The sequence below is a fragment of the Schistocerca serialis genome, chromosome 5 (assembly GCF_023864345.2).
Source record: "Schistocerca serialis cubense isolate TAMUIC-IGC-003099 chromosome 5, iqSchSeri2.2, whole genome shotgun sequence".
Lineage (NCBI taxonomy): Eukaryota > Metazoa > Arthropoda > Insecta > Orthoptera > Acrididae > Schistocerca > Schistocerca serialis.
The window spans coordinates 537940366-537955169 of NC_064642.1; the positions used below are offsets into that span (position 1 = coordinate 537940366).

At 38.2% G+C, this 14804-nt stretch overlaps 1 protein-coding gene across 4 annotated transcripts in view; it reads left to right on the top strand.

Annotated features, from left to right (window-relative positions):
• The first annotated feature begins 9754 nt into the window (after positions 1–9754).
• LOC126481571 (kinesin-like protein KIF21A) overlaps positions 9755–14804 on the top strand; it is a 500490-nt gene continuing 495440 nt past the window's right edge. For all 4 annotated transcript variants that reach the window (XM_050105427.1, XM_050105430.1, XM_050105428.1 and 1 more), the window contains exon 1: positions 9755–10112. In XM_050105427.1, coding sequence (XP_049961384.1) covers positions 10075–10112 — 38 coding nt within the window. In that variant the 5' untranslated portion in view covers positions 9755–10074. The remainder of the gene's footprint in view (positions 10113–14804) is intronic.

Here is a 14804-nt window from a genome sequence, read left to right on the forward strand (position 1 = left end):
AGTCAGCCCACACACTATTCGTTCATTTCTTTCATCAGTCGACTCGACTGAATCAAGTTATCGAGTAGTCGTACTTTCCCATGCAGCACATGTGTCCACGTCATCTTATTTTATGTTTCTGTCTGGCACATAGGGATTGACTTAATGGCTTAACTCTGTTGAATACTCACCCTGACATTGATTGTCCTATTGATGATGTTATTAACCAATTTTCCAGGAAGAATAGGTGCATAGAATTCATCATTTAAGGAAGAGAACCACAATTGTAACTTTTTTATATCATAAGATAGCATTGTCTTGTATATGTGAATAATCAGTTTAAATAAAACTTTCTTTAAACTTTGCATGTGACTTGATTAATTTTTTATGATAAAAGTAAAGGTGGCTCAAGATATCTTTAGCACCTCCTCCTTTAGGTTTTTCTGTATCTGCCACTGACCTGTGGTGGACTGATATAAGGAGCACAGAAACATCTCACAGAAAACAATCTTCACATTAGGTTTCAGGTTCACCACAGCTGCAAGTATGAGCATATGGCTGTCTATGTGGCTGTATGTGTGGATGTACTAGAATAAGAGTATGAGCTCAAAAGCTAGCGTGAATACTGTTTTCTGTTACATGTTTGTTTGCTCCACACATCAGTGCACTATAGGTGAGTGGTTGACTTTCCCTTATTTTGCATATTGTTCCATCCAGGAATTTCCATTATTGTTATACAAACATTTGACAAACATGTTCCAAAAGGGAAAACATTACATTGTATCCTTTCCCCAAGAAAAATATGTATCTTTATTTACTTAGGTGCTTCATTTAGTTGAAGTATCAGAGGAAGAATTATATTACAGATGTTCATGTCCAGTCTTCTCCTCTCACACTCACTGCACCAACTGTGTAGTTGTCTGCACTGTTACACAGCTCTCTTTCAGTAGCAACTTACTCAATTCAAGTTTCCTAAGTTACTGCAGTTTTTATTATTCTTCCCTTATTTATGGAAACTAGAGAATGAGATCAAAAAGGAAAGTTCTCTCTACAGCATTGAAAGCATATTTCAGGCCCAAAAAGTACTTATTTCTGGACAGTCATCTTTTAGGTAAAAATACTTTAACCAACATTTTTCTAATGAACAAACTTCATCACTGGAGTGTGATTCTGGAAGATCTGTAAAGTATGTACCCACAGCCAACACAGCCCCTCCCTCAGCTTGAAATTATTGTATGAACACAAATTTCTTTAAATATGGAAATATCGGAAGTTAAAGGGTGTCACATGTGGCGAATATGGAAGATGTTTCAGAAATTTGTGCCTTACATCATTAAGTTTTATCACTGTCAAATCACATTTGTCACAGATAAAAGATGGACAGAGAATAAAAAATTTTCCTTCAAGGAAGGAAGGTACCACAAATGAACTGCATTAGGTATCATGAGCAGTTTCCAGGAATAATAATATTACACAAAGTGTGCTTGTAGAAGAGAAACTTGACGTTAAACAGGATGCAGAGAAAGAAGAGCAGCTTTTATCTGTTTAAATAGACTGCTTCTGGTGCTGGACCTGTATTACTCTACCTTCAGGACAGGGCATAGTTCCTCATGGCGCTTACATGCATATGGTAGATGCAGGATTGCACAACACACTATAGTCAGTGTGTTGGTGTCTCATGAGGCCCAATATCAATTTCTTGTCATACCTCCTTGCTCAGTCTCAGTTATTTTTCAGAGTTTGTGTGTCCTTCTTTTACCAAGTTTTTAAGTCTGGAAATACCCACCTTGTAATTTCAGGCACCAAGACTATGAATTGGGCAAGCCCATTTCACAATTGGGAATTAGGATCAGTCAGATCTAATTCTAATCCACATGCAGGATGCTATGGATGTGACACTTGGGATTAACTGAAGCATTTGATGCTGCTTTGCCACCCATAACCAAACTGTCAGGTTTCAACATAAATGAGATCTCAGGCCACACTATAGACCAGACTGTCACCACAGCCTACATTCCAAACACTAGTACATCTACATCCACATATATATTCCACAAGCCACTGTATGGTGCTTGATGGAGGGTATCTTGTACCACTACAAGTCATTTCCTATCCTGCTCGACTCAAAAACAGAGCAAAGGAAAAATGATTATCTATATGACTCTGCATGAGCCCTGAGTTCTCTTATTTTGTCTTCATATTTCTCAGTATAATCATTCTGCAATCAGCTTCAAATGACCATTTTTCTAAACTTTCCCTAAAGTGTTCTGCAAAAAGATAAATATTAACAATACAGATGCAAGAGAAATATTGTCAGTATTTTGGTCTCTTTTGGTGCAGCCCCCAATGATCAGCCTTTCCTTCTCCTGCTGGCCGGTAATTCTCCCCTGCCCAGGGTTCCGCACCAATTTCCATAACTCTCCCCACTTCTTAAACCTTTCCAGTTATTTTACTTCAGCCCTCTTCCTTCCCCACCAGTCCTTCCACCGGAAGAATGCGCCACTGGCTCATTTCACTAACTTTTGTATGTCTTTTCTTCTGCTGCTGCTTAGTGAGCAGATTTTTTTTTTTTTTTTTACCTATCCAATTATATTATATTTTCAGCATGATTGCAGATAATATCCCCAAAGTAAAAGCTCAAATTAACTGCTTTTCTTACTGCTTGTTCTATAAATTCTCTGGAGATTTAGTCTGGAATTGGAAAACTTTGTATTGTTGAGTATGGACAATCACTACTAAAATGTACCCATATTTTTACATAACACAATAATGTTGCTGTGGCTAGTGTCTGTATGTTTGAACATCTCAAAATTAAGCACCAAATAGCAGCAAAATTACAACTATACTTCACAAACCACTGTGAAATGCATGGCAGAGGGTATTTCACACTGCAGCAGTTACTAGGGCTTCTTCTCATTCCTTTGACAAACAGATGGCGGGAAGGATGATTGGTGAAATGCCTCTGTGAGAGCTGTAATTAGTCTAATCTTGTTTTTACAATCTGTATGAGAGTGATAAATAGAGGATTGTACTATAATCCCGGATTCCTCATTTAAATACAGCTCTTTAAACTATGTACATGAGCTTTTGTGGTATAGTATGCGTCTATATTCAAGCATCTGCCAGTTCAATTTTTTCAGCATATCTGTAATACTCACCCACTGCTCACACAAACCTGTGACCATTCATGCTGCCCTTCTTTGTACATGTTCAATATCCTCTCTTAGTCCTATTTGACATGGAACCCACACACTTGAGCAACATCCTAGGATGTGTCACACATCTGTTTTGTAAGCAATCCTTGCATTTTCCTGGTATCCTCCCAATGAACTAAAGCCTACCACCTACTTTACCTACTGCTGATGCTATGTGATCACTTTATTTCACATCCCTACAAACTGTTACCCTCAGATATTTAGATGAGTTGACACGATTCCTATTATGACTCACTGATATTGTAATAGGACATTATATATGTATTTTTTTTTCATTTTGTGAAGAGCACAATCTTACATTTATAGCAAGCTGCATATCTTTAAGCCACTTTGAAATTTTATCAAGAAATATCTGAATATTTGTGCATCTTTTACCAAGTGGTGCTTCATTATAGATAACTGCATCATAAGCAAAAAGTCTGAGATTACTATCAATATGATCTGCAAGGTCATTAATACATAACATGAACAGTAAGGATCCCTACGGCACACCTGATATTATGTCTCCATCTATTGATGGCTCTTCATCCAAGATAACATGCTGTGAATTGAACAATATCACATAAGTTCAGTAACACTTATTTTTAAATAGTGTCTTTGTTGTATTTTTCCAAGTCTGTCGTTTTAAGTATAAACATAGTTATGTAAATTTTCTAAACTGATTTTACAGAAAACAAATCTGCTATGGATAAAGAGGACTATTCGATGCTAGTTGTTTTCTTTACCCAGTGAAAATGGAAACATGCAACAAATGTTGTAAACAACATTGTGATTGTAACACATCAGTGCTGATTTTTCAAACAGGCTAAGTTAAAGATAAATCTCTCACCATAACAAAGTGGTTTTTTCTTCATTCATTGGGTACACTAACTCACAACCAGTCTGTCACCTTCCAATCTAACCTAGGTCTTGGACTAAACTCTGTCACCACAACCAGGTCCTTTTGGTTTGGCATTCATTTGTTCCACCAACGCACAACCAAACTGCCTCTTTCCAACCCTGATATTTCAAAAGCCTTTGAGTATGGATGCCATAACAATTGTACAAAGCTTTAGTGTTATAGTACAAGGAGAAAACAGCCAACGTCATAAAATCATTCACTGAAAATAGAGAACAGTGTGTGTAGATACAGCACAAAGTAAACTATACTTTTATAGAATCGTGTCTGTTCAAATTTTAAATTTGTTAAATATGGTGTGCCTCAAGTATCAGAGCTTGGCCTGCTATTTTTCATGTTACATGTAAATGATATGATGGAAATAGTAGGTTGAAATGCTGTCATGTACACAGATGGCACTTCATTTGATATCAATAGTGTTTCAGCAGATAACTTACAAAAGAAAGCTTCTCTAAAGATGAAAATGTGAAACAATTACCTCAGTGAAAATAATCTTTTTATAAATGTTAACAAAACACATACAAGAAAATGGAACACACAACTAGAACCATATTGTTGTAAATCTTGGAGCCTTGGATCTAACAGAGACAGAAAATTATAAATTCTTGGATCTGAAGGTGGTTAGGTACTTGACACAGCAAAATCATATAAACAGCATCTGCCATAAAATGAGTTCAAGCAAATTTCTCATGAGAAAAATGTCGAGGACAATAAACACACAAACACTGCTAACCATGTACTATGGGCTAGTACATTCCTGGACTGTGGGAATGCAGCAAATGTGCATATACAAATATCATTAAAGCTACAAAACAAAGCTGTAAGATGCATACAATATTATCTCCTAGAGATTCCTGCAGAAATAAATTCAGGGCACTGCACATATTAACAATATAATCACTATACCTATATGAAATTATTATTTGTGTAAAGACTAATTTGTCTGCACAGTTAAACAGAGATATTTGTGATGATAGCACAAAAAATAAAAAATGATTATCACATGGAAGGAAATCAGCTGAAACTAATTGAAAAAGATCCTGTAAATACAGGATGCTTTCTATATGACAGTTTGCCACATTATATAAAGATAATCCCCCCACCCACCCCACCCCCCTCCAAACCAACAACGAACCTTGCTGTGGTGGGGTGGCTTGTGAACCTCAACACCACAGATAGTCGTACCACAGGTGCAACAACAATGGAGGGGTATCTGCTGAGAGGCAGACAAACATATGGTTCCTGAAGGGGGCAGCAGCCTTTTCAGCGGTAGCAGGGGCAACAGTCAGAATGACTGACTGATCTGGCCTTGTAACATCAATCAAGATGACTTTTCTGTACTGGTACTCCAAACAGCTGTTACCTTTCCCAAGGGCATGCAGCTCTGCTGTACGATTAAATGATGATGGCATCATCTTGGGTAAAATCCTTCAGAGGTAAAGTAGTCCCCCCTGTTGGACTTCAGGTTGGGCTACTCAGGAGGATGTCATCACTAGGAAAAACAAAACTAGCATTCTTCAGGTCAGAACATGGAATGTTCGATCCCTTAATTGGGCATTTGGTATGCAAGAAAATTTAAAAAGGAAAATGGGTACAGTGAAGTTCAGTTATAGAAATGAACAGGACTCCTGGTCAGGTGAATGTGATGTTATAAATACAAAACAAATAGAGATAATGCAGGAATAGGCCTAATAATGAATAAGAAAATAGGAATTTGGTGAGCTACTATAAACAGCTTAGTGAATGCATTATCATAGCAAAGGCAGACATGAAACCAGCACACACTGTAGTAGTAAAAGTTTAAATGCCAGCTAGCTCCACAGATGAGGTGACTGAAAAAATGTATGATGAAATGAAATAAGTTATTCAGATAGTTTATGGAGAGCAAAATTTAATTGTGATGGGAGACTGAATCCAATAGTATGAAAAGAAAGAGAAGCAAAAATAGTAGGTGAAAAAGGACTGGCAAAAAGGAATGAAAGAGCAAGCCGCCTGGCAGAATTTTGCACAGGGCATAATTTAATCATCATTAACACTCGGTTTAAGAATCATGAATGAAGATTGCACACATAGAAGGACCTGGGGACACCACAAAGCTTCAGACTGATTATATGATGGTAAGACAGAGATTCTGGAAACAGATTTTAAACTGCAGGGATTCTGACAACAATTTATCAGCTACGAACTGTTAAAGAAACTGCAAAAATGTAGGAAATTATGGAGGTGGGAACTGGATGATTTGAAAGAACCAGAGGCTGCTGAGAGTTTCAGAGGGAGCATTAGGCAACAATTACCTGAAATGGGAAAAGAAAAAAGCAGAAATGGGTAGCTTTGAGTATATCAATTAGTAAATGCAGCAGAGGACTCTATATGTAAACAGGCAAGCCCTAGTAGAAATCCTTGGATATCACAGGAGATAATAAATTTATCAGATGAAAAGAGAAAATGCAGTAAATGAAGCAGGTGAGAGGGGATACAATTGTCTAAACAATGAGAGTGACAGGAAGTGTAAATGAGTAAGCTGGAATGGCTAGAGGACAAATGTAAAGACATAGGAGAATATTTAACTATGGGAAAAATAAATATCACCTATAGGAAAATTAAAGACACCTTTGGAGAAAAGGAAATCAGCTATATGAACATCAAGAGCTCAGATGGAAAATTAGTACTAAGCAAAGAACAGAAAACTGAAAGGCAGTAGGAATAACTAGATGAATTTCAAGGTAATATTATGGAAAGGCAAGAAGATGTAGATGAACATGAGATGGGAGATTGGATACTGTATGAAGAATTTGACAGAGCACTGGAACACCTAAGCCAGAACAAGACCCTTGAGTAGATGGTATCTCACAACTATCTGATATCCTTGAGAGAGCCACCCACAACAAAACTATTCCACCTGGTGTGCAAGATGTATGAGACAAGTAAATACATGCAAGACTTCATGAAAAAATGTAATAATTCCAATTCCAAAGAAATCATTTGCTGACAGGTGTGAATGTTATCGAACCATCATGTTAATATGTAAGGATTGCAAATTACTAACAGAAGAATGGAAACAACTAAAAGAAGCTGACCTTGGGGAAGATCATTTTGTATTCCAGGGATATGTGGGAACATGCCAGGTAATACTGACCCTAGGATTTCTCTTAGAAGACAGGCTAAGGAAAGGCAAACCTACATTTATAGCATTTTTGGACTTAAGCTTTTGACAATGTTGACTGGTATTCTGAAGGTAGTAGGAGTAAAAATACAGGGAGCAAAAAGCTATACAGCAGTTATGAAAAGGAAAGGGCGTGAAAGGGATGCAGTGGTTGACAATGGAGTGAGACATCGTTGCAGCCTATCTGTATCTTGAGCAAGCAGTACAGTAAACCAAAGAAACATTTGGAGAAGACATTAAAAGTTCAGAGAGAAGAAATAAAAGCTTAGAGGTTTGCCGATGACATTGTAATCATGCCAGAGACGCCAAAGGAGTAGGAAGATCAGTTGAATGGGATGGACTGTGTCTTGAAAGGAGGATATAAAATGAATATTGACAAAAGCAGTACAAAGGTATTGTAATGGATCATAGTTGAATTAAACCAGACAGTCCTGAGGTAATTAGAGTAAATGGGACACTAAAAGTAGAAGTTGAGTTCCGCTATTTAGTTAACTCAATAAATGATGATGGTCAAAGTACAGAGGATATAAAATGTAGACTGGCAATAGCAAGAAAAGAGTTTCTGAAGGAGAGAAATTTGTTAAAACTGAAAATAGGGTTAAGCATTAGAAAGTCTTTTCCGAAGGTACTTGTCTAGTGTTTTGCCTAGTATGGAAGGAAATATGGATGATAAACAGTTGCGACATGAAAAGAATAGGTCTTTTGAAATGTGGTGCAACTGAAGAATAGTAAAAATTAGAGGGGTAGGTCATGTAACTAATGAGGAGGTACTGAACAGAATTGGGTAGAAAAGAGATTTGTGGTACAGCTTGACTAAAAGAAGGTATCAGTTGATAGGACACCTCCTCAGACATCAAAGAATCACCAATTTAGTATTGGAGGGAAGTGCAGGGGGTAAAAATTGTAGAGGGAGACCAAGAGATGAATATAGTAAACAGATTCAAAAGGATGTAGGTTGCAGTAATTATCCAGAGATGAAGAGGCTTGCACAAGATAAAGTAATGTCGAGAGCTGCATCAAACAACTCTGAAGACCAAACAACAACAATAAAGATAATAGAAAATATTGTTTTTAAAAGTAAATTGTCACTTGGTTAACATTTTTTTCATACAGTGTTAAAGTGGATACTGAAGCTATAAATTAAAGTAGTGTGTTCAGATGTGTAACTGGATAAATATGTGAATTTTTTTCAGATGGCTTCTGTTGACTTGAAAGTATGATGATTACATCTGTATGTATTCATTGTTTTGAAATAGTTATTTTAAGATAAATAAGCAATATTTTCTGTTGATATTTTCGTGTAACTCTATGTAACACGGTAACAAAACTGTGTGCATATCCATATTTTTAGATACCATACTTATATTACAACAATCATTAAATTTGTTGATATATTCATGTAGGGCCTAATTGTGTAATTTTGAAACTTGTGTTGTGTATCTTCTAAACTCTGTGCCAACATGACGTGTTCATTACTACTGTATTGATTCATATATTGGCAAATAAATCTAATTGTATTACTAGGGTTCCCGTCGTATCATTAAATGTTAACACCTACCTATTAAACAAAAGATATCCCATTAACATTAAAGGAACACATTCATTATAACGAAACAGACAGCAGTCTTGCCTACACATGTTTCAGTCCAGAACAACTTGTTGCCCAAAAAGTGTTGGGATGTGGATGGTTTGAAATTGAAAAACAGAAATACCAAGCGTTTTCACACATAGATTTAAAAAATTTCTTTTGGGGCACAAAACTTTCACACAGTAAATGATTTTATCTTTTTTTTAAAAAAAGGGTAATAAATGTTAGGCCTGATTATAGTGCATGTTTCCTTCAAGTATGAACAAGTGAAAGTACAGTATAGTGTCTATTACCTTCTAGTAATAGTGAATAAACTTTCATGAAACAATTAAAACTGTAACAATGTATTTATGAAAATTATTTGTAAAAATGTATGCTGACTTGTCCAAAACCATATGTGCAAATTGTACAATATTATGATTACTTGGAACAATACAATTCGACTTCAGGCAAGTGTCCGGATGGTTCCTACTTTAACACCCCAGCCACAACCTTATCAAGTGGACTTAAAATTACCGGTATGTAAAAGCTGCTGCTACTAGCTTATCACTCATCAAGTTAATACATTTTTATTACACCGCAATAGACATTATACCTGTCGCATGAAGCGCTGACGATTATAATGACAGGAGTTATTTACGTACTTTTATTTCATTGGTACCTAGCCGCACATACTATTTTTTTTCTTTTTCATTTAACCTCAGTCCACCTCGTGTAAAATACAGTGTTTACTATTTTTCGGAAGATCCATTTATATTGTTGTATACTCTTCTTCGTCTTCTTGATCGACTTCTGTGTTCGATTGTGACAGGTGTATCGATAGTGTGTATGAGCAGAGTATCGATAGCGCTGGGCGCCTTTATAGTCGTAGCGTCCGTCGAGCTGTGTTTATATCAGTTGTGAATGAAAGCACAAGGTGTCAACAACTCAGAGACTCAAATATTTTGATAATTCTAATATTTTCCATTAAATGTTAAGAGAAAGTTTACAGATTGCCAGATGAACACCTCTCAGACATAATTTTTGTGTCATTGTGTAAAAATTTCTTAAAGAAATTAGATTTCAGTTCCGACAACAGCGTAGAACACAGCAAATGGTCTCAGTTAAAGGGACTATCGCCGTAAAATCTCGCTGTGGAGAGCTTTAGTATTTGCTGTGTTTGAATAAATTGTGCAGAAGTTTCATGGCTGTGATTTTCTTAGTGTTAAACGTATAGCAGTACACTGTCACAATGGGTGATGAAGATTCAAGTGTCAGAGTGGCGGTGAGGTAAGTTATCAGCTATTATTCTTGTGTGTCAATTATCTCTAGTATTCATTTATTGTCTAATTACTACCGACGGTCTCCACATCTTCAGAAGTTCCACGTTTCAGAAGTGTACAATTAATTAAGCGTAATTACAGTAGTGGTTAAATGGTGCCGGTAACTCAGTACTGTTGTTCTTTATTACAGTTATTTTTATTACTATGATTACCCGTTAATGTCGTTATTTCATAGTCATTTTATTCTAGTCACATCAAGTTTAATTTTACTCATAAGTTGATACTTATTGTTGTTTGCTGTTTCGCCGCGTTCCATCTTTCAAATGATATCGTGTGTGGATGTGCAGGCCGTACATGCGCGCACTCGGCTAGCATGCAGCACTAAGAACCGCAGCGAATTACAGAACCTATTTGTCATCGTTTAAGAACTCATTTTCTCATATCGCTTACATGAAACGGGAATAAATTAAACGTGCTCGACTTAAACAGCAAATTCATTGAAACTTATACATAAGTTTATTACTTTACATACAATCTGAGAATACTGGTACCATTTTCGTAGGCTGACATCTGTTTTTTTAATCATCGTTGATTGGTTCTTTGTCATTTTGTATTTCCGCCTGCATTCGAATTATGCTGTTCTTTAAGAAATTGTTTTAGAGATATGCGCCCATTTTACTAAATCTTATTGCGCAAATCCTTTTCGAACTGATGTTACTATTCTTGGAATGAATTTAAGACGAATCACTTCAAAGTTTTAGTGTAGGTGCTGGCATTTTAGTCTCTGCAAGTATTGAATCGGCTGTGCAGAACACAGTGTTCATATTTATATCTCCTGTTTTCACCCTCAGTCGAAGAGAACCATCAGTGATTGATTAATAGTGTAAACCAGGCATGAAATATTCCGAAACTATTACTAGAACTTGTTTTATGTAATTGGTGACTCAGGTATAAGGAGTCGTTACATATACCTAAACGAAAGACCCAATAATACTCGAATGATTTTTATTAAAAACGTTTCTTCCTCGTCGGTTAGTCTGGAGGTTGCGGTTTCGAAAATTTTAACAAGGTTATAATCTAGATCTTAGTAGTGACATAACTCGAATTCAACGTTCTTAAAGAACGTCTGTTGTAGTTCAGTTTTCGCTGGACAGAGCATTGTTGCCGATGGTGATGAGAAGCGCGCGTAGACGAACGGTGCTTCTTGTTACGTTTTTGCCATGTACAACCTAAGATGTAGCTTCACAAGGTGCGACGTCAGATTAGAGCTTCCAAGGGGCTGAACATGTGCCCCGGAAGAAATTTTTAGTATTGAGGGGTACGACAGGAACAATCATTCGAAACAAAGTAGTCTAGTAACGTAAGAGCTCTGAGCATTTCATCCTCAATACTGTGAAACAAGTACGTGTACTGCAAGCTCTTTGCTGTCTATATTTTGGGAGGAGGTAGCATGGATCAAAGCAAGAACAATTTTTATAACCCTGCGGCAGGGTAAGCCACGACCCGAACAAATTCGATGCCCCCGTTGGTGCTATTATCACATAACCCGATAGAATGTGTAAGTGGAAAGACATTATATCCTTATGGTATGCTATATCGTGAAGTCACAACTGCAATGATTTCAGTCTTAGGAGTAAGAACCTACAAAGAGGATAGCGTATTGAACATTCGTGCCTCCCATACTATATAGAATGTTGCTCAAGTGTGGCACGGATGATCACGGTTTGGACTTACAGGAGAGCGCCACCGAAATGCTGAAAAACCTGAACTGGCCAGACCCTTGAAAATAGACCCCAATATCCCACGAAAACTTACTACCAAAGTCTAAAGAACAAGTATTAATTAAGGAATCAAGCAATATATCGCAGTTCCCTATGTAATGCTCTTGTAGGTACCACGAAGACAATATTAATTACAGCGCGCATATAGGCTTTTAAGCAGTGCACTACTGCTTCGTTACCGATATGGTCATGAACATGTCCAGCGAGTTGACGCCCATTTTCAGGGTGTCTGGTGAAGAGAAGTTTCTCACAAATAGCGCGATTTATGGCTGGACACCTTCTGAATGCTCCTCGTATATTACAACAGACGTCGGCGAGCAGCCTCAGAGCAAAGGAGTTCTCGAAGTTCCCGTGCATTTGGGCTGTGGAAAAGCTAGCATGCCAGACACGTTTCCTGCTGTTAGGCCTGTGTCGGTAAACTTTATATCGTGCGGCTTTTAAGTGTATTTAGCGAAACGTGATCTAAATCAGAAAAGTTTTATTTATCGGGGGACGACGAAAATGTGTGAACATCAAAAATACAACACATCAACATGCCTAAATACAGTGTAGGTAAACCATTGGCATTCAAAACTACTTCTAGTCGTCTCGGAGAACATAAATACAGCTCCTGTATAGTTTTCAAGATAATCTTATGCCATTCCTCTTGCAAAATAGTGGCAAGATCAGATGAAGAAGACGGAAGTGGCTAGTTATTACGTACCCATCTCTCCGAAGTAGACCGCAGTGGCTCAGTAATATTGAAATCTAGTGACAGTGGTGGCCAGGGGAGATGTGACAATTCATTGTCGTGTTCAGAATCAGTCCTGGACGATGCGAGCTGCGTGAACAGGTGCTCTTTGGTCTTTGAGAACAGCATCCCGTTGGGGAACAAACATTGTAGCGTGGGATGGACTTCATCAGCTAAAATGGTCACACAATCGTTGGTAGACCTTGCACAATAACCATGGAGCCCACGGAATACCGCACTATGGTTGCCCAAAATAACACCGAACCCCGCCTTGCGTACGGCTGATGAGCTCAGGCACAGAGTTGAAACAGCTAGTTCAGTTCGACTCGAGTTGGATAAGAGCAATTATTGCTGTTAGAGATGACCTATCCGTACACAAAAATTTCGCAGCGTGCATACTTTGAAATTTAATAATGTATTCTTACTGCTACATTGTGTACACACAGGAAGCAGAATTACTTTATTTGCAATCCTACCTAGTTTTGCTGTTTTCATGATCAGCGGTATAAATTCAAGATGACCAGGTTTTGTCTCAAGTTTAAATTAATATCTACACTTCCAGCGACCCTCAGTTTGGATTGAGGGTGAATTGTCTGTAGCCCTACGAGGCTGTTCTCGGAGGCCACAGATGTACACAGGTGTGTACATCCTTAGAGACTTGCGACGAAATGCAAAAGCACGTGCAGGGGATCGAAAATTTGTGTAAAGTGTGGCAGCTGATACTTAACATAAATACATGTGACCTAATGCGCGTAAATAGACGAAAAGAACAAAGAGAACGGCGACCAGTGGCTGGAATGAATCACTGCATTTAAGTATATAGGAATTTACGTTAGAAGCGATTTAACATGAAACCATCACATAAATCTAGCCGAAGGGAAGACAAATGACCGTTTAAAATTTAGTGAAGAATCCTAAGTAAGCGTAATTCATGCTCGGAAGAGATCACCCACAAGACCCTTTTCGAACAGTTTTTGAGTATTGTCCGCTAGTCTGGGTCCCTAACGAAGTCGGGTTAACGGAAGAGATGAAAAAGACGAAGTAGAGCTGGACGATTCGTCTCGGGTTGTAGTCCTAATGAATTCGGCGGAAATGCTCAACTCGGTGCCATGTAAGACGTTACAAGAAAGACTATGCTCATCGTTGGTTCGTATAAAACTGAGTGCCAGCATTACGAAATGAGTTGGAAAATCTTTTTGTATCTTGCCTGGAAGGTGGCACGTAAACTGAAGGGTAGGCCGAATGTAGGAAGTTAGTAGCAGGAGGAAAAGGTGAAATGCTTCGGTACTGCAATTCTACATCTACATTTATACTGTTCCAGTCGCGTATGGTTCGCGGGAAGAACGGAAAGCCTCCGTACGCGCTAGAATCTCTCTAATTTTACATTCGTGATCTTCTCGGGAGGTATAAGTAGGGGGAAGCAATATATTCGATACCTCTTCCAGAAACGCACCCTCTCGAAACCTGGACAGCAAGCTACACCGCGATGCAGGGCGCCTCTCCTGCAGAGTCTGCCACTTGAGTTTGCTAAACATCTCCGTAACGCTATCACGCTTACCAAATAACCCTGTGACGAAACGCGCCGCTCTTCTTTGGATCTTCTCTATCTCCTCCGTCAACCCGATCTGGTACGGATACCATACTGATGAGCAATACTCAAGTATAGGTCGAACGAGTGTTTTGTAAGCCACCTCCTTTGTTGATAGACTACATTTTCTAAGGACTCTCCCAATGAATCTCAACCTGGTACCCGCCCTACCAACAATTAATTTTATATGATCATTCCACTTCAAGTCGTTCCGCACGCGCACTCCCAGATATTTTACAGAAGTAACTGCTACCCGTGTTTGTTCCGCTATTAAAAGTGGTTTTACTATATCACAACCCGATACTTGAGTACATATAATGTAACTTAACTTTGGATGAGATGAGCACGTAGGTGCGAAGCTGTACATCAAACATCGGCTAGAAGGTACAAAGGCAAAATCTGTAGTGGCTCGCCCACTATGAAATAGAAACAATGTTGCTTGGTCGTCTACTCGGAATCAAATAGGCTGAATCCGGAGCTGCGCTCGTAGAGCTGCACAGCGCCGGCTAGAGGGCGCTGTCGTCTGTGTCGCAGTGCTAACCTAGCAGAGCGCATCGTAGCTATCGATACCATAAATATACTACATCCACCTGCGTATAT